The sequence below is a fragment of the Manduca sexta genome, chromosome 18, assembly GCF_014839805.1.
Source record: "Manduca sexta isolate Smith_Timp_Sample1 chromosome 18, JHU_Msex_v1.0, whole genome shotgun sequence".
NCBI lineage: Eukaryota > Metazoa > Arthropoda > Insecta > Lepidoptera > Sphingidae > Manduca > Manduca sexta.
Window position 1 is genome coordinate 4,719,554 of NC_051132.1, and position 25,702 is coordinate 4,745,255.

The following is a 25,702-nucleotide window of genomic DNA, read 5'->3' on the forward strand; positions in this document are numbered from 1 at the left end:
ATAGGCAGCCCTAGAATGATCGGGAGATTAGACTTCTCGCATATTCCTGCTATTAAATTTGATGGTACCATCATTCCTTGGTGCTCCAGTGTGAAGGACCTCGGACTACACATTGATGCCACCCTGAGCTGGCGGTCCCACGTTACCTCTGTTAGTCAGAGAGTTATCGGCACACTTCGTTCTCTTTATCGTCTGAAGAATCTCTTGCCATCCAAGACCAAGACTATGCTTGTGCAAACCTTAATCCTCCCAATAATCGACTATGGCGATGTATGCTATTTTGATCTGAATGCAGACCTGCTCAATAAACTTGACCGCCTTCTTAATAACTGCATTCGATTCGTTTTTAATCTCCGCAAGTACGATCACATTTCTTCTTTCCGTTCGCAGTTAAATTGGCTCCCCATCCGCCAGCGCCGCTCGTTACGCGCGCTTACTACTCTCTATTCTCTCCTTAGGTCTCCTATACCTCCTACTTATCTATCTTCCAATTTTAGTTACCTTTGCGATGGGCATGATAGGAATTTGCGTTCGTCTACCAATCTTCTCCTGAAGTGTCCTTCGCACAGTTCTGATTTTGTTCACTCTTCCTTCGCTATCCAATCTATCCTTCTTTGGAACGCACTCCCGCTCGAAATCAGGTCGTCCTCAACACGGCTGGCTTTTAAAATGAGAGTTCGTCGATTGTTGCTGGCAGAAGTAGCAGATTCCTCTAATTGACTTATTAGTGTATTTATATATTTATTTATTTTTATATATGTATATATATGTATTTTTTTTTATATATATCTATATATTAATATATGCGAGTATGTTTTAATTACATTTGTTTACTATTTCTCTTCTTATTTGTTTTTCACTTCTTTTATTATACACCTACCTCCGTCCTCTCTACACCACCCCAAGGTTGACTGGGTGAGAATGCCCATGGCATTAAGTCCGCCTGTATACCATGTGTACAAAGTGTTAATAAATAATAAATAAATAAACAATGGACTATATAGCCCGACAAAAATAAGTAAGAAACAAAAATGTTTGTTACACTCTCTTAAATGGTCACAGAAATGATTCTATAAGAAACAACCAACACACAAACCCAAGCGCTACGTGACCTAAAGATTCACATTTAGCGAACACTAATCACAGGAAATTAATGAATGGCTGAGTGCGTAATGGAGCGAACTGACCTTAGTGATACACTTCAGCTGACGAATAGTATTTGCGATTGGTAAGATAATACTAACCAAACTCAATCTACCACCACTTCTAGGTATAAGATGATATTTAGAAAAAGTTGAAATTTAAAATCAACTTTTGTACCGTAATCTTAGAGTTGTTTATAATAAAACAAAAACGCTGTGTGAAAGAAATATAATTTTAATAATTGAATCGTATATTACAAAATAACAGAATTAAGCAATTATGTACAAAAATATTACATTCCCCATACTATTGAATTTCGCAAAAACTAAAGGTTTGTACTTTCGTGTACAAATAGAAAATAATTTGGCAAATTATTGAATACAAATTTAAATATACCTTAGTCTTAGGTTACATGCTCTGTGTTTTTAAAATGTAAACGTTTCATACGTTTGGTAATTTATTGTACTAAATGTAGTATTGGCATTTAGTACGCATACAATACCCACGCATTTTAAAAACACAGTGTATAATAATAAATCATACAATCGTCCACTTAAACTAATATCCCGTAACTATATTTACATTAATAATTTACAATTCGTCGAACCGTTTCTCACTCGCATTAAACAGACTAAAGAGTCGATGTATCAAGCCCGTATCGATTCTAAATTTTGTTAAACATTTCATAATCGTTACCATCGTTTGGCATTACGCAATTTATTTTCATAGAAGTAACAAAACTTATATAAATCTCGACATTTGATTTTCAAAATAATAGCCTATACTACGCGAATCACCTTACACAACATTTAATACTTTCCAAAAATTTTAACTCATACAAATGTTCAGTACTCATTAGTGACATCGACTATAAAAATTTCACGTGACAATTTTATATCGCCATTATCTATCACTGTTGATTAGTCTGCGTGCTAGGTGAAGGGGTCCCGGACACAGGTGGTTGGACCATGCTGAGATGAGGCGGCAAACCCATGTGGGGCATCGGCCTCCCACCCCCCATTAGGTGGTGGGGGTGGAAATATTGCTGCAGCGCCGGGTGGGGGTACAGCGCGTGCGGATGGCGGGAAAATTGCGCCATTTTGAGCTTCTCTATCTCCGCCTCCTGCACCCGCTTGGCTTTCGCGCGACGGTTTTGAAACCATATTTTCACCTGCCAAAGAATAGACAGATGCGTTTTAATTACTAGTTAATATGCGACAGATGTGAGCGAGATGCTAGTAAACTCCATTTTGATAATACGAAGCGATAAAACGTATAAGTTATATGCGTCGTTTCCATTAGTATTTAGAGATTTTAAATACCCGTTTTATTTATGCTGGAACGTTCCTTGACACTTTTTTGTTCGTGTTGAATAAACGGTTAACGAAAATAAATCACAAGTCATCTTTAAAGTCAACATTTTTATGGTTAATTATTATTTTATACCTCATCAAGAAAAATACCATCTCGTTCTTGACAACTGCTTCCATAACAATAACTCTTATTGAACATTTTCTAATCCTCACCTGAGTTTCCGAGAGTCCAAGCGAGGCGGAGAACTCGGCGCGCTCAGCGATGCTCAGGTACTGTTTGTCTACGAACTTGGTCTCAAGGGCTCGAAGCTGCTGCGCGGTGAAGGGCGTGCGCGGCTTCCTGTTCGGCTTGTGTTTGCGTAGGTTGCACTTCAACTTGGCTGGCTCGCCGTTCGCATCTGTGGAAGAATATTTTACGTTATTTATTTGATATTTTTGGATAATTTGTGGATTAAAATTGTACTATGTGATTATAGTATGTGGCTAGATGTTTTATGTAGTAGGATATTAAAATGATTGGGCATAGCATCAATAAAAGAGAAACTAAAAAACATTTTTTTATTAATTATATCAAAAAAATATATCATTTCAATGATTTCGGTCTAGACGTCAAATATTATCGAATAACATTTCTGTTTATAACTTAAATAAGACCATCGGATTCAAAGGGAATATTAAAAATACAAAACCAATAAAACAGACCAACGAAATGCCGAAACAGATAGAGATCTGATTAGCCATTTCCAATTTATATGTCGATAACATTCGTATTTGTACTAAACGATCGACATAATCACAGCTATAGCTACACCCACGCGAGGTAATATTATTAATAGACATTCTTGACATGACACTATTTGACGTTAAATGTTGAATCCGCTGTTGGAATGCAATATTGTAAGAGAGAAAATTAGCTTCAATATTTAAATAATGCATAGTGACAAATGATCGATCGAAGATCATTTTGAAAGTGTAAACAGGTACGCAGGGCGAACCTCATTTGGGCCTAGATTATTTAATAAAATCAAAAAGATAAATAGGTAAGTATACTGTTTTATAGTACAATGCTCTGAATTATAAAGTCTGGACTGGGTTATTAAAGACTATATCAAATTTATCATATTTTTTGTGGAATAAAAATTATCCAATGTCAAGAGGCTTCATAATGTCACACTTTAAACATACTTATGTCATTTGTAAACCGACTACGGATAAAGAAATCAGTTTCTGCCATAAAAAGTATTACAAGGAGGATTCATTAAAAAACGCATAACCCATAACTATCAATTAAACAACTATTAATCAAAGACTATAAAGAACTATAAAATAAAATCAAGCCTCAACTAATAACTCAAAAAACAGTAAATTAACAATTGTACAATAAACTTTACGAGTTCGACACTCAATTTTATCATAATTTAAATCATTCAGAAGTCTATTAGTCAATCAAGTTTTAAATCGAATGTCGATGGGTCCGTATTCTAGGGACTGAGTTTTGTTCTCTACACTTTTAATTGGACCCATAAAAAGTTACGGAAGATTAATTGCCGAATTGAATTTAGCTTTATTAGCGTATGAACTAATTAGTAATTAATGTTCGCTTTGATTGATTGTTGAACATGTGTTGGTTGTACGAAATGGACATGATTCTTGGAATTCAGATATTTCTGTAGATGATAAATCATTTGTAGAAATTATATTCGCCATCTGGACGATTAGAAAGTTGGTATAGCGTAATGGTTTTGTTGATTAACAATTAGTAATTAATGTCTATTAAAATAAAAAATGCAATGTAACTCTAATAAAAAAAATATTGATCTAAAACAAAATGCGCCGTAACTCTAAGTAAAAAAATATGTTTCTGAAAAAATTCCGAGCCACAAAACAATTGCACTGTGTAACTCAAAAAAAAGTATACCTTAAAGTAGTTCCGAATCACAAAACAATTAAACATTGGAACAATTCAAACTTATCCGGTATCGTACAGCGCAATCATTATAAACAACTGCTGTCAAAAAAAAACGTGCAAAACTTAATTTATAATTTATCATACCATTTGAAATCATCATTTAAATTTTTTACAACATTCTGCCGCGGTAAACGTCTTCAACATATATCTTGACGTCAATGCTAAGTGTCAAAATTAAAACTTGTTAAAATATAAAACGGCCATTAGCCGAGCTCAGTGTATTAAACATGATAATTTGTTAAATGTTGTAAGCACGTTGCGGAATTAGTTCCCGTGTAAAGTGTCTAGATTTGTTATTGATTTTATTCCATGCTGTTTTTAAGCCGGATAAAGATTGAATTCAGTTTGTCAAAGATTAATGCTTTGTATGAAAACCGTCATCCAGACACTTTAAAAACCAACCAATAAAACAAACTATTCTTAAAGACCTTGTCAAACAGTCAAAGGTAAAACACTAATATCATTATTAAAACTATAATGTGAAACGGTGGCGCTTAAAGCAGTTTATCCAAACGTCAAAAGCACGGCAACCGCTTAGCTAATGGGCCACAAAAGAGCGTTCAGAAAAAAATAAATTATGTGACAAGTAAAAAAAGGTAAAACGTATTAATGGCGTGTTTAGCGAACGTCAAAGCGTGTACCGACGACGGAAATAAAGTTAAGAGCCGACGCACTCTCGATAGTTTTGTTTCGATTATCGTAAACGAGCATTGAGAGGGTGAGATTTGAACCAATTTTAGGGATTACGGAAATAGATGTAATTAATTTCTATATTGCACCTTCTTATATTATATATAAATGTTGATAACGTTTTCAACATTGTGTCCTAGAGGTGTTTTTTTGAGTTGTATAATAATTATGTATATACCAATCGTTTTCTTTTAATTAACATCATTTATCATTTTTAATTAATTGTATTATGTTGAATCCAATAGATAAAGTAATTTTGTTTATGAAGTCGTGTATATTCTCATTAAATAAGCTACTAGTTTTAAAAAAGTAAATAAATAAAATAGAAGGTCAGGCACACTTTATTACATATAATAGAACACAAGCTTAACGTAAATGAGACCTTATATTTTGTCACTAATGTTTTAATTCAAATAAAAAGCATTTTAAAATACTAAATGTGTCCATTAAAAAACGATAAATTGTATCGGCTGCATCGCACGTGTGCTCTCAAATTTACCCAGTAGCTGTTAAATGACTTTCTTTAAAAATACATACGCCCTGTCTACCCGCCTGTTAATTGTACAAAGAGATATTGACTACAGATGTTACAACTGAATTATATGTTGTGACGCGGCGAGAGAAATACGACACGATAAACGAGCTTAAACTCTTCCATTGTTGGACAACAAAATCAAATGTCCACCGATGAATTATGAAAAGTGCTTGTTATTTTTAAATATTATACCGTTGCTGTCCGTACCGCGGTACCATCGTACTCGTACCTAATGTATCTGTGCTGGGCTAAAAAGACAGTTGATATATTAATGAGAATGTTTGCTTTTTGTGTGCACACCACCATTAATCGTGCGAGGCGTGGTATGTCATTCATTCCAATATTTTAAACGGGCACCGTTCACTTGACGTTTTTGTTGTGTGTACAAGAGAGGCGGGAATTCTTTGCGTCGGATGGATGTTTAACTTTACATGTTATCCCTAAGTAATGTGCATTGTTTTACAATAAATTAATATAGTAACCGTGCCCGACGCTTCTGCAATATGATACATCGGTGCAATTATTTAACGCTATGTTATGCGCCACTTTCGTTTTATAATTTGAACGAGTCGTATAATTAATAATTAATGCGTTTCAAGAAATGTATCAATAATTAATGTAAGTAATGTTGTTAATGTCGACCTTAAAAACGGGTTAATTCCGATTATGGTGTTGAATTATAAAAGCACTTACACGTATATTACAATAAAACAGTAAAAACAATAATGCGTAGTTAAACACGTCCGCCAAAAATAATTTTGCAAGTATTTAAAAAATAATAAAAGTAAATTGTGACGGACACGGTTGTATGATCATAACATAAACAATTTAAAAAGCTCTTAAATAAATGGTCATTTGCCGCCCTCACCGCACCTAACGTTTACAAATTAATAGGCTAATAATATGAGAGAGATATTATATTTAAACATCGGTAAATCTGCGCTCGAGTACAAAAATACAAAGGAGCTTTATCTGAGCGCCATTAACAGGTCTTCCCGGATTCTTGAGTCCACAATATTTATCTGGCGATCAAACGAAACTTTCAACCCGGGCCATTCATCAGCGGGACCAATCGTACACTCATAAAAGCGAGGGCTATACAACACGCGGAAGACTTCATTATAAATACGTGTGATGATCTTTTTAAATAGTTAAACTTTTGTGTTTAACATCCTGTTTTGAGATTTTTGTCTATTTCCCTTCATAGACTGGAGCGTCTTTTAAAAATAAGATTCGATACGATAAACTACTGAATCTGGGTATTCAAATTACCCATTCATCCATTTTAGGCCGTTTATTTTTTATATAATCATAAAAGACTTTGGTATTCATTTCTCATTGGACTATGCTAAGTGTCTTTTAAGATAACTAGAGATAGTTATGATTGCTAGTATTTTTTACTGCCAATATGATCATGATTATTTCCATTTGTGTTTTTAAAAAAAGAAATTAATCATTAGGATTTATTAAAGTTTATAAAAGAAATCCTAGGATTACTGTTTCAGCCTAATAAATACTGCATTATGTGACTAAAAATATATTTAAATTAATCATTTGTTATCCATAATCATCTTACGGTTGTTTTTTTTTTAGTAATTAGCCAATTTCCAAATGATTTTTACTATAATTAACTTTTCTTTATTTAAATTTGACTTTTCAAATCGCTATCCTACTGGCCTCACCATAAATGATCTATTAAGAGAGTCGAGTGGAAGAGCGGTGTGTGCATGTAGTTCTGTAGTCAGTTTACAAATAGCACTATTCAATGGGACATTAGTATTTTGGCTCCCGTCCAACGGCTGACAACGTTTGACTGCTCGTTAAATACGTCTCTGTCGCTCGTATTCCATACAAATATGATTAAATGTTAATTAATGTAAGGAATTAATGAAAATTCTAACAGAAATTGTCAAAAATTATTACTTGCTGACAATGTGTCGTGTATTTATGATAAATAAAAAATGTATTCGAAATTCAAACGTTGTTTAAATAACTGCCAGTATTTGTCACTTCCATTTTTAAAATCAATTCGCAATGACTGCCTCGGTGGCGTAGTTGTATTGCATGTCCGGTACAATAGCGCTTTGAGGTCCTGGGTTCGAATCCCGGGTCGGGCAAAGTGATATTTGGGTTTTTCTGCTCAGTATCAGCCCGGAGTCTGGAATTTGTGCCCGATATGGCCATAGGCTCGCCCCCTATCACATCATGGGACGGAACATACTTGGCGAAAAGTGGGTGCCCTAGTTGCGCCTCTGCATACCCCTTCGGGGATAAATGCGTGATGTTATGTATGTGTGTATGTAATTCGCAATGTCTACATTATATTGTATTCAATTTTATTTCAAAATACAACCTTAATTAGAAATGCAGCACTAAATTGTTTTGCGGATGGTACACTCAAACGGAACAGTTGTATCGCTCTTATTTCGCATACGCGGTAATTGATTGGGAATGCTGCTATAATTAGGTGCGTGACTTTTGTTGCTGGCTGTACAGGACTCACCGCCGGGTGAAACCAACGACTGCTAGAATGTAGTTAATGTGTTTGTATGGGAAATAAATGTATCAGAAAAGGATATTATTTGCGTGTTTTTTCTAATTAACACTTTTATACGAGCTTTGCATTATTCCTGAATTAAGAACCTTTTATGGTTCTAAATAAGTTTCAAATTTGAATAAAATTACATTGTAAAGTTTTAATTCCATGTGATTTTCATACAAATTACTTGCACAATTATTTTTAAGCTCTTCGGATTTACGTACATCAATATAAAACATCATTACCATTAGATATACTTTAAGATTTTTAGCTTATTTGTGTCGAAAAAATATAAATATAAGTGACGTGTTTACACAAGAGGCTTTAAACGTTGATATTCGTTAAGAATTAAGATAGGTACATATTTTTAGCAGAATTGACAACGCGTTACATACAAAGAAAGTATAGTAACAAGCGTCGAACGTCATCTAAACAAAGCATACGCAAGACTCAATGCAAACTGGACGCCATTATATGCAAATCTAATTACGTGCGTCATATTGACGAACTTGCAGAAATAATTACAATAATTTACAAAAAACATAGCATTTCTTGTATGTATAAACATTAATTTCCCTCTCATTTTAGTGGTATTAATAAATATATTGTTATATTATTTCCATAATATCGAAGCAATTTAATTCTAATTTTAGCAAATTGTGACCAGTATCAAATTGTAATTTACATAAGATAACTATGAAACGGGTCATGATCATTTGGTTGATTCATCATTACAACCATAAATAAACATAAAAAGCAAAGCGAAGATTTAATTAAATAAACGTTTACGGAATACATCGAGTCAATTTTCGTATTGCCAGTTCATTGACCTCGTTTGGCATAATTAAAAACTCATGGGGACAAACAACATCCGCTCACTGGCACACTGGCAGCGTGAATGCCAATAAAACTATACACAAATAATTATGTTAATCACTAATTTATAGTCACATTAAATATGATGATTCAAAAGCGGTGTTCTCGCGCCGTATTAATTAATGAATGCAATTAGCTTACAACGGAATCGTGTACGATTTTATATTTGCTGTTAATTTCTGCAACTCATTACATAATTTTTTTGTAAATATCAAATTAATGGTCGCAAAATATTAAGTTCAGTGAGTTTAAAATATTATTTTCTTTTTATAAGTCCTTGCTTTTAAAAACTTAATTTTGCTCCACTAAATTAGTTGATATATAAACAAACAAAAAAACAAAAAACTCCGTATTCAAAATTCAAAAATAGAACCTGTTACAGAATACAGTCATTCAAAATTCAAAAATGGAACCTCACTAATGCAACTCCTTCATAACGCACTCTTAACCCTTAACAAAACACGCGGCCAATAAAATTAATTACCGTATAGACAGAGCCTGAACGACCACGAACTGGATTCCACTTGACTCGGCCGTTTCGCTTGCGCATGTCTACCGTGTCTACAGCTTTATAATTGTCTGTCGTACCGGCGGGCGTCACGGGGTACCCTTTGTTTGGACGTAGATCTAGGGTCGGTTAGACCCGGTAAATCGATATAGGTTAGGTTTTGATTCATATAATACAACATAGAGTTTAAAAAGTAACTTATTTGTTTACCAAAGTTATTGAAGGGAAACATTTATTTGTAAAATAGGCAACTTATATTAGTGAATTAGGTAAGTCGTAATCATCAAAAATTTTTAGGTCATATTTTGGTCTCGTTTACTACCTATATTTCACTCCATCAAAAAACTACCCTACTCAGATTTAAGGACAAAATATTTTCCTATGAAAGACATCTAAACGCATGTGTGTCTATGGTCATTATTAATAAATGAACATGTTAATGCGCGTGCGGCGCGCTCGCCGCGGGACGTCCGAGCGGTCTCCCACGCGACCGCCCGCCCCACGCACTACCGACTACACCACTACATTACTACATCGTCTATGGTCTATATCGCATGTACTGTAAACCATACCATAGACAGTCTAGTACTTCTTTTTCGTATTTTATGGTTTTGGACAGGTGCGCTCTAGAATTTTAATTTAGAGTGGCGCGTTATCGAATGAAATTGGAATTCGAAAATTCAAATATTATAATTTAGACTTAACAAAATAAGAAATAAAATTGTAGAAGAAAACATAACATTTAAATACTTATTACAATTTATACATTTGTCGAAGTAAAGAAACAAAGAGATCGTTATTAAAGCTAGTTAATTAATTAATATTACAGTAACCGCAATAAAAACAATACTTACTATTAGCGTATAAGCCGAGCGTGACTTTTGTCTTAGAGAATGTAAATAAACTTACTAATTTGTACCTCTACCAGCTCTATAAAAATATTCGAAACTCAATTTAAATGAGATAACGCGCCACGCGAGATCGACAAGAAATTATGTATTTTATCCAACATAATTCCACGAATACAATTTCGAACGACCGCTTAAGAATCCACTAATCAAACCAGTTTGAACCTCTGAGAATCATAATAATCATAAACATTTCATCAAGCGAAACATTAATAACAAATTAGCCACAATTACGTATAAAAAATTATGTATAATTTACATCTAATAAAGCTAAAACATATTTTTAATAAATGTACGCAAATTTATTGCTGCCCATTCACTAAAAATAATTTGGTTATTCAATAGTTCCGAGAAGGTCCGAAGCCATAATTTATGTCACCGACAACAATGAGAAACAGAGCCCATCCGACCGATGACAAATTATCCACCTTAATTCGCTATGCTTGATTATTTTAATTAACTTGGGACCGCGCAATAAATTAAAACGGGTAAATAATAAATTCTACACACAAAAACTTACAACAGGCAACGCTTTAGTATTCTTAATTTAAAAATATTATAAGATTATTGTTATACTTTAATGATTTAATTGTTGTCGTATTTTCTTGATACATGGTATCATTCCATAATTGAAAGTTAAATAGTAGCCGAATTTGTAATCTCTCTCAAAATCAAACCTAAGCTCGTAAACCTACATTTTTATAATTTTTGTCGTGTTACGAAATAAAAATGTTATTTGATGTCGCCGGTGCACGATTATAAAATAGATACTGTATATCGGTGACAAGCCAAATATATGGGGTTTTCAAATTTGGAACGCCGATTGACATTTTAAAATTCCAAGGCGTTTCGTTACAAAGAGCTACCGGTGGTTGTTCGAATGCAAATTGAAGGATTTAAATCGCATCGCTTGTTTTCGTGAAAGAATGCACCGGCAACGAGCGAAGTTTGCCGAATATTTTTAATGGGTGTTTCTAATTGGTCAACGCACGGGTCGAGGTCACTCGGACACATAAATCCCCGGGAAAGTGGTGCTTTCGTTTTTCGAATACATTTTGCAAGTGCATGTGTATTTTATTTGAATATTTCAACTGTAAGTCGTAATTTTGTATGGCAGTAAGTACGTTAACTAGCCTCTTAAACGTTTAAACTGTTTGGTTCTGTTCATTGTCTTCTCCCGTCCAAGCACCGGCGTTAAAGTTTAGCGTGGGTATTTCTGCGAAGTACTAAAAATATGTTCTCAGTTCTGCTGTTTGCAAGGCTCTTACTTAAATAATATTATACCAAAATGATCCTTACAGTGAAAGCAATAGGAGTGTCTGATTTTTCATCATTAGTAACGCAGTCAGTAGGTGTTTTACTAATTTGCCCGTGCAGGAAGCACGGATGGCGTGATGGGGACTCAGTACCGTATAATCTTCGTCTCTGATCTTATCTAAAGATTTATTATTTACTGTCATCGTCCGAGAGATGGCAGCACGCGTCACTGAAGACACCACCACACTTATCTCTTTGCAAATGCTAGAACATTCAAAATTGAAACTTATTTCATTGACTTTAGGAAGTGTTTCGATAGTTCAAGCCCAGACCTCCCATAGCGTGAGCCTAATTCCATATAAAACAACAGTAATGTGGAAACAATTAGAAGTACGTGGACGATTATATGACCCCACCTTTAACCGACATTTTGCTTTTTACGTAAACGAATGGCATATTAAATGTGGATGCCATACATGAAGAAAACACCAACGTAACGAGGTGAAAACGTTACAACTGAGGTAATCACATGAAATGCGTCGGAATTGCAAATATGACCGTATACGGAACCCTATCTACACCAACAAAAGAACAATAAAAGCTCACTAATGAAATATTTGCTCAAAAGTCAATATAATCGTTCAATTTATCCGCCGATCGTATTCGATGGCGCGTCTCGCGCGCATACGAATCGATTAATCGCTTCGTTACACCAACCGACCGCCAGGCGGAGCCACGCGTCAATAAAATACTTGTAAAACTATCGCAAAATGAATTAAAACAGATGCCGAGCCAATTAGGAGAGGCAATCGTGCGAGTACCGGACGAAAAAAGACCTTAAAATTGCACGCCACCTCATTTTAACCCTTAACAATGTGACATTAAGGTGTGTATTGGCGATTTGTCGCGCACCGTAATAGGGGCTCAGTTTACAAGCCCTAACGAGAGCATTGGCAACGATAAGCCGTCCGAGTTTATACTGATAGACAAATATGGATATATTTATCATTAATTTTGCACTCCGGTGTACGGTAGGGCCGCGTTATGTCATTATACAGCGCTAATTAGATTAGGCAAGCGGGCAGACAAATTCCCAACGGTCAGATATACCGGTGAGCGGCGCTATAAATTATTCATATTGTTTTTAGTTGTGATACACGACTAATTTTGTGCTTTTATGAATTCCGTTCCATAAATGGATTGCGTTTTGTGCGGAGTATGACTGCGTGTGTCGCGAGTCGAGACTGAACTTTTTGGATGGTCCTCACTCTACATAGTAACGTATAAATGATTCTAAATTCAAAATTATACTTTTTCTAATTTACGCTAAGGAATTTGAAACATTAAACATTATAAGGAGGTAATCGTGTCGAAATTTTAATTCGTTATAGCAAAATATTTAATTTCACATACTGGACAAGCAAATAATAAGTAGTTCAATTAAAATTAGAGTAACATAATACATGCTCCAAATAATACCTATTACCGAACATGTTATTATTTTACGGCAATCACAATTCAATGAGCATAGACATAAAAAACAATTGAAATGGGGAAAAGGCAATTTTGTTAATCACAAGCTTTCCGATTTAGCAATTTAACATTTCTTAATAGGCCATTATTCTGCATCGTAAACAAATAGCAAAACGCACGTATTAACGCGTAATAGGGCCGCGATATGGTCCCGGCCATTGTGCATACGATAACGGACTTGTTTTGTTTTGTTTTTCAGCTGCAAGTTGCTCGGGAACCGATCGCTCGCTCGATACGTAATGTCTCATTGATGCATGTACTGGATTTATTTGAGTTATAAAATAAATCCACATATATGTTTGTAATTTTTTTATTGAGATTTGTTTTTTTGTCTAAATATGAGGCGATATAGCCAAGGTGTTGTGCTGTTATATTAATAAATTTCAAAAGGTTTCACTAATAAAAGTTATAATAATGGCCGACTACGTTATCCTATCTAAACATTCCTTTAAACTAACTGCACAACACAAAATTATAACATAGTCCAATAAAATATCCAGCTATCGCGTATTATCTAAAAGTACTCCTTATTTCTACGTAACACAGTTGTCAACGGGCATTCAAAAAATTAACTATAATTGAGTGAAAAACAGTTTGTTAGTTTACGTTGAAACTCGTTCGTGACGCGCGCCCGTTAGCGCTGATTGCATGACCGTCAGCACTTTTCATTTGCTTTTTCCATTGCAAATTATTTGATGTTTTATTTGTTTTTATAATTGGCTATTTTGGGTGTGTTGTGGCCAGTATCGGCTGATTTGTTTGACGTTAAAAAGGTTAGGTTTTATTTTATATTTTTAAATTATGTTCGCTTTGAAGTCTTATTGCAGTTAAACTTGATTACATTTTTTATTTTATCTCGAAAAATGGGACAAAACTGGTTCATTCAACGCTATATTATACTTTTATTTTATTTCGATTTTGCTCGCGATTACTAAATAAAGTATAGTTTAATTTAAGTAGAATAAAAAGCTAGAATTACCTCTCCCAAAATATATTAATTGCATACTTTTATATTGGTAAAAAAAACATATTAGATGTTTCGAAATCGTTAAATGAAGTTTCATTATTTGATTCTGATTAAAGAACATTTTCTTGCTACTTTAGCGCTCTTATAAAAATGAATGTTTTTTACATCTACTTTGCAATTCTTGTGGCCTGACCAAAGGTAAATGAACGCTAGTAGTACAAATCACTATTTGTCCTGTAGAAGGGTTCGTATCCGGGTTCAGTAACAATGACCCCCTGCTAAGCTAACGGCATACTATGGATTTATTAGAAGTGTACTAGTAATATCCATATATAACTGTTAACTGATAAACTAACGACAATGGTTTTACCACTAAACATATATTTTCAATCTACAATGGATTTTTCAGCGTAAAACCCAGTGAATAGTCTATGAACTATAAAAAACCTATAGGATATAATTATGGCTTTTTACAGCATGCAATATACCAGAGCGACTCAAGGCTTGTAACATGACTGTATATTAATATATTAATGATAGGTTCATCCCATACTAACCAGCTAACAACATCGTTAACATAACAATAACGAAGCGTCAAATTTGCCTATCAAAGCACATTATCAAGTAAACCGCAAACCGAACAATCTAGGCCTTACCTATCGTTTCCTATGCATGAAACAATGCTTTAATTATGGCGGCATTACGCGATATGATAACGTTCCGATTTTAAACATGTATAATTACTATTTCTGCATGTTAAACACTCATATCATCGTAACTTTTTTTCAAATGCATAACGTTGGCTGTTTGCAAAGTTCATGTTGCCTTGATTTTGCATTTAATCTCTATGGTAATTAGCAATGCTACGATTCATCGGTTCAGTAATTCTGTACCTAAGTATATTTTAATAATTTTTAATTTAATTAACCGCAGTTGCGTTTTTAATTAAATAAACGTCGTTGTATTGTGATAAAAGAAAGTTGGAAATATTAATGAATCATGCTTCCATTGTAAAGTAAATAAATATAAGTGTAGGTACTTATTGTTAGCATATAAATATTGGTTTTTACTTTTCGTTTTTAATAGTCTGATTAAAAGTTAATTGTGAAATCCATTTATAAACCGCTCGTTATTATTTAATCATGCGATAAAATACTTATTCGGAAAATGTTATTCCAAATAAAAGTGATTATTTTCGTTAAATAATTTTAATTGCAAAATTCCCAGTAAATTGGTATAAAAAACAATCTCGTTGTAGATACCCAGAAGCTATTTTATTTTGTTGTATTTTTTAAATACCTATTATGCAAACTAGTCTTTCATTTATTTTATGTCCAATATTAAATATCTATAGTTATATATAAGCGTCTTAACTTGCGTAATAATTAAATATTATCATGTATCTTAACTGATCATAAGTGCAACTATACGTGATTTTTATAACTAAATAATACAAATAAATATAACTATGCAGATAGGATTATAATATACATTTATATAAATAAATTTCTATCTTACATCTAATGTCACAAGGAGTACAAACATACAGAAGGCCAATAGCGCTGAATATCGTCCGATTAGCGGTCCGTAATTGAATAAGCGTGTAGCGCGGTCAATCGAGCCTCTACGTGCCTTAACGCACGCCTCGCACGCGATGTAGGCGCCTATGTATATACATATAGGTATGTTATTTGCGTACCAAAAAGTCTTTATTCAATCTGTTTAATATACTACGTATGTCGGTATAGTATATTTAGTAGTTGCGTTCCAAATCTTTATACGATCCAATGTTGGCATAGGTGTCATTTTTGTAAAAAAAGTATTTATTCAAGAATGCTACAGAGTCCTTTATTGACGTAATAAATAACTATTTGATATACTTAAGCGTGTTTAATCCTGCTAATATTTGTAATATAAAATAATATTTCATTCCTACAGATTACTAGATTGAGTCGGGTTTTACTATTTTGTCTGATTAGGTATAATGCGTAGTAAAAATTTAATATAGGTAGGGCTTGACATAATCATCATTAAATAAGGAAAGTTAAACAATAACACTTATTTTATGTTTTTAAATACATACAAAATATATAATTAAGTATATAGAGACGGGAAAGGATCTATTATATGTTCGTATAATACGGATGTTTTAGCAGTTTTTGTGTCCCGAATGTTCTTGTTACCGCAACCGTAATGGGGTCATTTATTCCCCCAACTTTTTAAACTTAAAAGGGCATCCAATCCCTTCTTCCTATGTTATACCAAGCTTGGTCTTTGGGCGTCGACGCAAGGATCAAAACGTTGAAATTACAACTTAAGAATTCGTGTTACATCAAAACTTAAGAGATCAAAATTCTTGATATTATAATTTGACTTTTAAAATACTTCATAATTATTAAATCTACATAATGTGTCATGGCTGCGGAGCGGCACGAAAACCTCCAGTATTCATATATCAGTAATAATATTCCATCGACCAACGAAATACAAATTTGTATACATATAATTAATTGTTTCTCACTATAATTGCTTTATACTGCGCATTAGATGAAAATTTGCGAATACAACCTGTCGTCACAATGTTTCTATGAAAACATAATTAATCGATTTACATATTATATCGATATATTTTAAAACTTCAACAATGTATGTCGCTAATAAACTTGTTAACTTAAAACGTGTTAGCGCACTTCATTACCATGATATGGTATATGATTTTAATAGTCGGTAACGTTCATTAAGTGACAAGAGAAAAGAGTTATGAAGAGAATAAAATATGACTTGGTTTAATATATTTTTATAATAAATTATCATTATAGTCTCTAAAACATACTAGGTTATGTTTTTGAGACTATACAATATATAAATTAGTGTTTATTCGATTTATCACTACTCAAACCATATTAAAATTCATTCTACTCTACAGTCCTTCGGTTACCTCAAATGGTTTTAATCGCGAATATTGACAAACTTTAGAGAGAAAAACTCTCTAATTAAGTGTTGCGTAAAGTATGTCGTTGTGCGTGATGGCAGACAATGTGGGATATGCAAAAATTTACCAAAATCTTTAAATTCCTGTCACATTGGCCTAGTAGTGTTTTGTTCGCACATAATTTCGCGTTTTAGTGAGAATTATAATATACTAGTAAGTAACAAACTCATACACACTTTTATGGCGCGAAATTGAAATCTTTGCCTAAAATGGCTCGTCCCATCAAATCATGGGAAGTATATAAGACATGCAATACAGCTGTTCTATTATTTCCTCTGCCTACCCCTTCAAAGATGAAACCCTTAATCTAAACATTCGAAGCGCCGCCCATCTTTTAACAAGCCAGCTTATGCCTAATCTATATAGTAAATATAAATTATGTCAAACCGTGATACTAAAAGAAATATATGCAATTATGTTCAACCATTAGCATTAAATAAATACATTAAAACGACACTTACGTTATTTATTGCGTCAAATGAGTTTCTAATAACGTACGCTAACAATCTGTTTAAGTATTGTTGCTATATTTATCTGTTTATTACCATTAAAGGTAAACATAATTATAAATTATGCGTTAGTGACGAATGCAATTCAATATGTCAATAATCTGATTCCATACACACCAGTATACTAACTTATAACCTCTATTTCTCGGTATATGATCTATACATAAAAAATATAACAGGCCGATGTCAATACATTGCGGATATTGAAGTAAAATTTATATGGGAGTCTTTATTAGAGAAACAAAAGCCAAAACAATAGTTTTTATGATTTTTGTCTGTCTGCATCCTTCTTTTGTTCTTGTACACGCATCAAACAAATGCATGGAATTAAATACAGTTTACTCGGACGTATTGGCAAATATCTAACTTAAAATATATTCCAATTTAATCCGAGAAAATATAAAGCGGGACTTTTGTCCCGGAAAAACTTTTCACGCGGGCGAAGCCGCTATGAAAAGCTAATTTGTAATATATTTATAAATATAGATACATTAATAAAAATGCTATCAATAAAAGCACCGTGTGTTATATTTCCATGTTTATATAACTACATCTTAACATATACCTGGTTTGTAAATGGTGGCCCCTTATTAAATCATGATAGATATGAGCTCGGCGAAACGCGTGCGCACTAGTTGCGTCTCTGCCCAACCTCTCGGAGATAGCCGTGAGCTTATGTGTATGATTGATGATGTAAGAGTATTATGTCACTATTATACTTCCTTACACAATCTAAAGTAACGAGCGCCAAGTTTTGTGTGACCAAATTAAGACGAACGGCTTAAAAATTTTTGCTTCAGTACTTAATAGTTTTTGCATGTTATAGAAATAATGCTTAGTACCACTTATATCGAAATAAATATAGTTTACGGATTTTATCGCGGTTATATGTAATTTAATTTTCTTCCAACTTTTCGAAAACTGCAGCTTCTTGGTCACGAGGCGGACTGATGAGTAGGTCGCCCGAAAATTCCTAAAACTAATTTCATTTCCATATCTAACATTTGGTAATTTGGTAAATATAGGAACTCATTATAGCACCGATCATACTGGATTCAAATATACATACATAGATGTCGCCACAAGTTATTTTATACTGAGCATGCAATATTTTGCAATTGAAATTGGCTATAGTGGTTTCATCAGTGTAACGGAGACCTCACTCAATATTATATCTTGGAAAATTGTTTTCTACGAGTTGTAACCCAATAATATTCAAGATATTTGTATAAGATATTTTATTATGTTTAAACTGAATCCATAAACGTCATTACATATTAAACCTTTCAGAAAGAAAAATAAATTCATTTTCCACAAACCAAGACTCACACATGTCACAATGTCTTATAAACCAAAAAATACCATCTATACGCGGATATATTTTCTTGATACTTTAACACTTATAGCTATATTATCTTTCAACGCTATTATGCAAAATTCCCGCCGTCTTTATCCGCGGAATCCCGCCATTTTGTCGAGACCATCGGCTCATTGTTTACGCATTTCGACAGATCCGTTATTTATGTTTAGGCTTACTGTTTGCCTTCTCGTTTGCTCTTTGTACCGGTTTTGGAAGGGTTCGACGATTTCCCAAGTTAGTTTCGCGGTTTTAAATGTAAATATCCTTACATTGTTGTCTGGATTGTGGAAATTAATAGATTTAAATCAGTTGGTGCACGGATCAAGCAGATCTTAAAAACTACGTGAAAAGGAACAATATTGGGTGTTCTTTACCCATAGCAGTAATAATTGAAGTCTTATTGGAAAATGATCATTACCAAATCAGCTAATAGGAAATGCTCCATTCTGAGTAGAAATATATATTTCAAACATTTATTTATTTTTTTATTAATTAAAGCTTCGCCTAAAAACAAGACGCAAAATCCTAGAGGTTCGAAAAAACCCATAGTTCAAAAATGCCTACTGTTATATGATTAATAAAATACTACTAATAGGTACCTACATGATAAGTTTATTAGAAAATCCTAAATGAACTTCCTTATCGGCATGGACGCACGTTCCCTAATAAACAATATATTTTATCAATAAACATGCTAAAAATGCTGGTCTCTTTATTTTCATTTCATGTAGGTATAGCATGTCTACTGCGTAGTCCACAATTTAGCCAAAGTATCAAATTATTTCATCAACTCTAACAATTGTTAATGTTAATATAAAAATTTGTCGATGCGCTTGTTCTAAATGTAAAACAAAAACAAAAAATTATGTTTCAATTTAAATAAATTAGAACTAGAATAATTCGCTTTCATTTGATCGTTATATTATTAATTTACAAAACAATATAAATTCTTAGTACGTTAATATAGGCGCCTTCGCTTTAACCACAATGTACGACAAATTTAAAAGTTTAATTTATATTGAATAATTTATTATTATTGCCAATAAATTATTCTATAAGGAATAAATATAACAATTCTAATTAGTCCACGGGCACAGGCGTGATAAAATAATTAATGTAAAATACTTTTGCAAATATCGATACTAATTGGCATCAACCGAGTTTTCCTTTTGCTAATTTATTATGGGGAATTCCTTAAATTGTTTTGTTCAATTGTAATCAAGTAAATTGTGGCCCTATCAAATAGCGTAAGTATCAAACATTTATAATAGCAAGGAAAAATTGCCAAACATTTAATTAAGTCGTATACGCGCATTTTTTAAAACAACGGCTATTTTTCAGAATGATTAATTATTTTTCATGTTATACAGTTCATAATATTTTTATGAGCTAATTAATGTTTACTTGATAATAATTTAAAATTGCTTACATAATATTAATAAAATTTGTTTGTTATAACATTACGTTTAAATTAAATTAATGGGATTAATTAAAATCGAAGTCTAATAAACGAAACCGCAAATTATTCACGTTATTTAAATAAATTTACTAAAATATGCATTATATGTGTGTTCGTTGTGTAATTGTGTACCAATACATATTTTGTGACATGCCTATAAAATGTGCATTAAAAATTAAATACATAATAATACCTACGTTTAGGTACAGACATTTTTCATGAAATCAAGAATCATGTAACCAAATTGTTCGCATATCATCCCTAAATAATACTTAATAATATGATACTAAAATGAAATTGCAAATAAAAGAATGCAATCACCATTATCTACTATTTCTTGTCCTATCTAAAATATACTAACTAGGTGTATCTAGATTATAGACCTATAGTATGTTTTTGCTTTAAAATCTTTTTACAGTAATAATGTTTCATGAATTCAACATTACCAAAATATTACTAAAAATATACAAAAATAATTAAATATACAAAACATCTCCGACATTGAAAAAAAATAAAAATGCTTAGCGGAACAGGAGTAAAAAATACAACATAAAAATGAAATCTAATATAAATACAATTTAAAGAAACAACAAAAAGGCATTGAAATAAAAAATATACGCGAAAAACACTGACCTGTTATGTGTCCTAAGGGGAAATGTGACTGGAAGAGAGATCCGAAGGAGGGCACGACGGGCGGCGGGCCGGCCCAGCCCAGGCCGTGGTACGCCACCGCCGCCGCCGCCAGCGCGTTGAACGCCGTCGGCCTCACTAGCCGCCCCTTCTCGTTCGCTGACGGCCTCTCCTCATCTTCACTCTGAGTCCCGTTCTGCAAGTCTTCTACGTCTACTATCGAGTCCTCTTGGTTCACCGAATCTTCGTACTCGTCGTCCGATGACGTCACTGTCGCTGACACGTTCAGGTTCAGAGGTGGTGTGTGAGACGATGGCCTCGGAGAAAGAGAATTAGCACCAGGTAGCTCTGGCTGCGCTGACGGCGACTGCCTCAGCGGTGACTCGGGGATGGTCCTGTGATGCCGGATCATCTCTGCCGTCTCATCGCTCGCCTTCGTGTCGGCCAGTATTGAGGCTACGCTGAAGCTGATCCTGGAGGTTTTCGGAGGCTCGGTGGCCTCCGCCGGGCTGCTCGGGTACCTCGAAACACTCTGTATCGCCATGTTAAGTTCCTTGTCGTCGCAACTTTGTTTCTTTAACATTGAACGCCGTTCAGTTCCATTTAGCACATTCGGTAGACACTACGCGAGGCCGTGTACGCATGCGAGCGCGGTCGGGGCTTGACTGGCGGGCCGACCGGGCGGCGGGGACTGGCGCGGCTGGCGGCTGGCGGCTGGCGGCTGGCAGGCGCGGGACGGGCGTGGCCTGCCAGTGCCCGCCCGCGCTGCCAGTTGGCACTGGCGCGCTCCGTCCCGCTCGTCCAATCGACCGTGCGCCGCCGGTTTGATCCGCGCGGGGACCGCGGGGAGAACGATTTAGCACGCTCTTATCTCGTTAGTCTCCTTTGTGATACTCGATTTTTTTTGTAGGAATCAAAACATAATTACCTTTTGTAGGGTTCGCGTTTTGATCGCGCACTTTATGTCCACCGGAGGTATAAAGTATAAAAATATAATGAGAAGTGAATGCCGCTTGTTAAATCCCTTTGAGCGTTTCTCGAGTTGCCCTTTGTGGAATTAGGGGGTAAGGGGCAGCGCTGTGGCTGTTTCGGCTGTTCTGTTCACTGTTTACGGCTCCGTTACAAATTAGCCGCCGTGATTTACTCCGACACTGGTGACGATTATTTACGAGATGATTTATTTACGACGTCGATATATTGCAATAAGTTGCGATCGAGAATGCTTTGTTGGTTGGGATTACAGCACCGACTTCTAAAGGAGCTGCACTAATGTGGTTCGATGGAGGATAAAAATCAATTTTTATTATATTTTACGAGTTTATATTTATCATTTGGCAATCATTTTATTCTTTTATGCAAGGTATCAGCAGATTTTCGTTGGCTAAATTATGTCTGAGGAAAATGTGATAATTTTATATCCACATGTAGATTTAACATTGAACGGTACCCCTTAAACTAAATAATTAAAGTAAGTATACATTTTTAGAACTTATCCACATAAACCCCAATTATTGAGATCACATATTTTATTTAACATTTATTACCTTCGTTGCGATTGTTTATTTTTTGGCCTAAACACTTGACAAACAAATTAAACACGCCCGTGTCATAAATTAGAATCGTTAATAAAATTATTAATTAAATCAAAACAAATATTAGTTTTTATCGAAACAAATAGAACAATGACTTATGACGTTGGTAAAACGGAAAAGAAACAAAAAAATAACTGTCATACATCGTATTCAAAGAGTTAACTAAAGTTTACAACTAAACCATGTAAATACAATTTCCTATCAATTCACAGTTGGTTTGTCGTAAAAATAAACAGGGGACGTCTTCCATACGTCTCATAAGCGTGAAAACTAGGGGACGATCTCACCCTCTATCCACCTCTCTCTCACACAAACCCTTTAAAGTATATCTGTTTCACTCTAACCGTGATAGTTGGTACTAAATAGGCATTTTGTATTCGGAAGGGAACTCAGTTAATTACGTGGGGTGCGAAGAAAAATAGTGTTCAGATAGAGTCGTATAATAATGAACTTTATTACAGCAAAATAAAGTTCAAACTGAACAATTAATTGTTTGCCTCGGATTAGTTTGCCCGGTTAACGTTATGAATGAGGCGGATTTGTATGAAATACTAGTGGATATTAATTACTATGGTTAATGATTTATGTTTCTTAATAATATATAAATTAAATATTCAGTTAGGAATAGTGGTTTTATAAAATTCGATTATTATTACTAATATTATTTTACTCATATCCGAGTATCACAAATATTCAGTATTACGTTGCTGATAATTGTGTATTTATTTTCATTTTCTCGATCAATATGAACTTTGACGTCTGCTAGATAAAGCATCCTCTGACACATCCACATGCAGTGAAAAATATAATCCCACACGCTTACGAAATATTAAAAATAAAATAATTATGTGCGGATAAATATGATTAAATAAGAAGGTTCCAAAAATAAAAAAATGTTTTATTTATTACAGATTAGAAACAAAATGTATGTAGAGCAACTTTCAAATAGAAAGATACGGCACACAAACATTTTTCCTTCAGATTGCCAAAAGTGTACTTAGAGCATTTGTGTTTTCTTTAGAAGGTCGTTGTAATATTATGTCCACTCTCTTTATTTTAAAGGTGGTATTTACATTTTTACATATATATTCTTTATTAAAAAAAACAAGCATATAAAAATATAAAAAAATGAATGACTCTCCGATGGCGAAGCTCAAAACCCAAGCCACCGGTGGTTAGGGATTCGAAGTGAGGAATCTCCTCACAATTACAAATAATTATAATAATTGTTACTACACGTTAAGAGACTTAACATTCAATATCTCTAGGTGATGAGCGCGGTGAAGTATCGTGCAGTAAGTACACGTACCAGTTTATTATACTATCACACACCCACCCAAGCCTTTTATCCTCAAAAGCATAGGCAGAAACGCGACTGGTGCGCTTTCCGCTTTATTCCATCCCATGATGATAGGGTACGAGCCTATAGCCATACCAGGCACAAATTCCAGACTCGAGCTAATACTAAGTAGAAATCCCAAAATCACTTTGTCCCGCCCACGGATCAAACCCGAGACCTTAGTACTGCAGTCGTTCCGTAATACAACGACGCAGCCGAGGTAATCATTAAAAAATATATATCTCTTCTCCGTGGACAAGCACAAAGCTTACCATCAGTTAAGCGACTTTTTTCTCATATTCTTCACAAGTTTTTTATTTGCAACCAGACCACATAAGGAATAGTGGGAAAAATTTTAGCTTTAACTTTCATAATATGCAAAAATCTTCATTTATAAATCAATAACGTTCTATGATCATCACTTTTACTCTCAACGACATCGAACGAGCTTAATTTTATCTGCCTTTACAAAACACATCATGAGTCATATAGAGTCACTGCCAAATACTGAACCAAACCTAATCATACTCAGAATATCTAACCTTATAGAAAAACCCAAGCCAATTAACAGAAAAGTTAGACTAATGACAATCCGGAGTTGGCATATTTGTAGAGACGCGGTCGGGCCAATGATGCGGAATTCTGACTAAATATCCAAATACCGCGTTTGGAAGGTCACGAAGATATTCCAAGTATGCGGATTTATGATTTAGAACTGTATATGTTTTTGTGCTATATAAAATAGATGGAGCTGAATTTCTGAAAAATCTGTTAATGTCTATAATAATAATAATATCAGCCCTGTATTATATACTTGCCCACTGCTGAGCACGGGCCTCCTCTACTACTGAGAGGATTTAGGCCTTATAGTCCACCACGCTGGCCTAGTGCGGATTGGTAGACTTCACACACCTTCGAAATTCCTATAGAGAACTTTTCAGATGTGCAGGTTTCCTCACGGTGTTTTCCTTCACCGTTAAAGCGAACGATAAATTCACAAAGAATACACACATGATTTTTTAGAGGTGTGTGCCCTTGAGATTTGAACCTACGGACATTCGTCTTGGCAGTCCGTTCCACACCCAACTAGGCTATCGCCGCTTCGGCTTCCGTTAATGTTTATTCTGGTTGGTAATAATAAAAAAAAATTAAGACATATTTTTTTATCAATTTTATATGCTTTTAAAGTTATAAACATATATTATACAATAAGAGATCTGATTATGAAACTTTAATTTGTGGTCATAATAAATAATTGGAAATGCTCCAAATATCGCCGTGTTACGAGAATCATGCTGGATTATATTAATATATCGATTTACCTTAGCAATTGCAAAGGTAACCGAACCGTTGCGGGCACACTTATTCTTAAAATCTTGGCGAAATCGTTTCATGAAGATATCTGAAGAAACAATAATATATACTAAACATATTCACTATAAAATTTAACAATAAGAACTAACAAAAAATCTTCATTAGTTTTGCATTACAACACAAAAATAATCAAAAACATAGACAGTGGACCATGTTAGGAACGGGGCTATCTTGAGCCACTACTTTACATTGCAATAAATACATTCACA

At 34.1% G+C, this 25,702-nt stretch overlaps 1 protein-coding gene across 1 annotated transcript; it reads right to left on the minus strand.

Moving 5' to 3' along the window:
* Window positions 1-1,359: 1,359 nt before the first annotated feature.
* On the minus strand, window positions 1,360-21,889 carry LOC115442836 (muscle segmentation homeobox). The gene is made up of 3 exons (XM_030168010.2): window positions 21,192-21,889; window positions 2,670-2,854; window positions 1,360-2,314 (listed from the first exon to the last, which is right to left on the minus strand). Exons 1-3 carry the CDS (start codon window positions 21,769-21,771, stop codon window positions 2,054-2,056), a joined length of 1,026 nt encoding a protein of 341 aa, XP_030023870.1. The 5' UTR covers window positions 21,772-21,889; the 3' UTR covers window positions 1,360-2,053.
* Window positions 21,890-25,702: the final 3,813 nt, after the last annotated feature.

Coding starts and splice junctions, on each gene's coding strand:
- LOC115442836 (XM_030168010.2), bottom strand. CDS start 21,771: ATGTTAAAGAAACAAAGTTGCGACGACAAGGAACTTAACATGGCGATA. Junction 2,855..21,191: donor CCCCTTAGGACACATAACAG/GTCAGTGTTTTT, acceptor ATTCTTCCACAG/ATGCGAACGGCGAGCCAGCC. Junction 2,315..2,669: donor TTGGACTCTCGGAAACTCAG/GTGAGGATTAGA, acceptor ATTCTTTGGCAG/GTGAAAATATGGTTTCAAAA.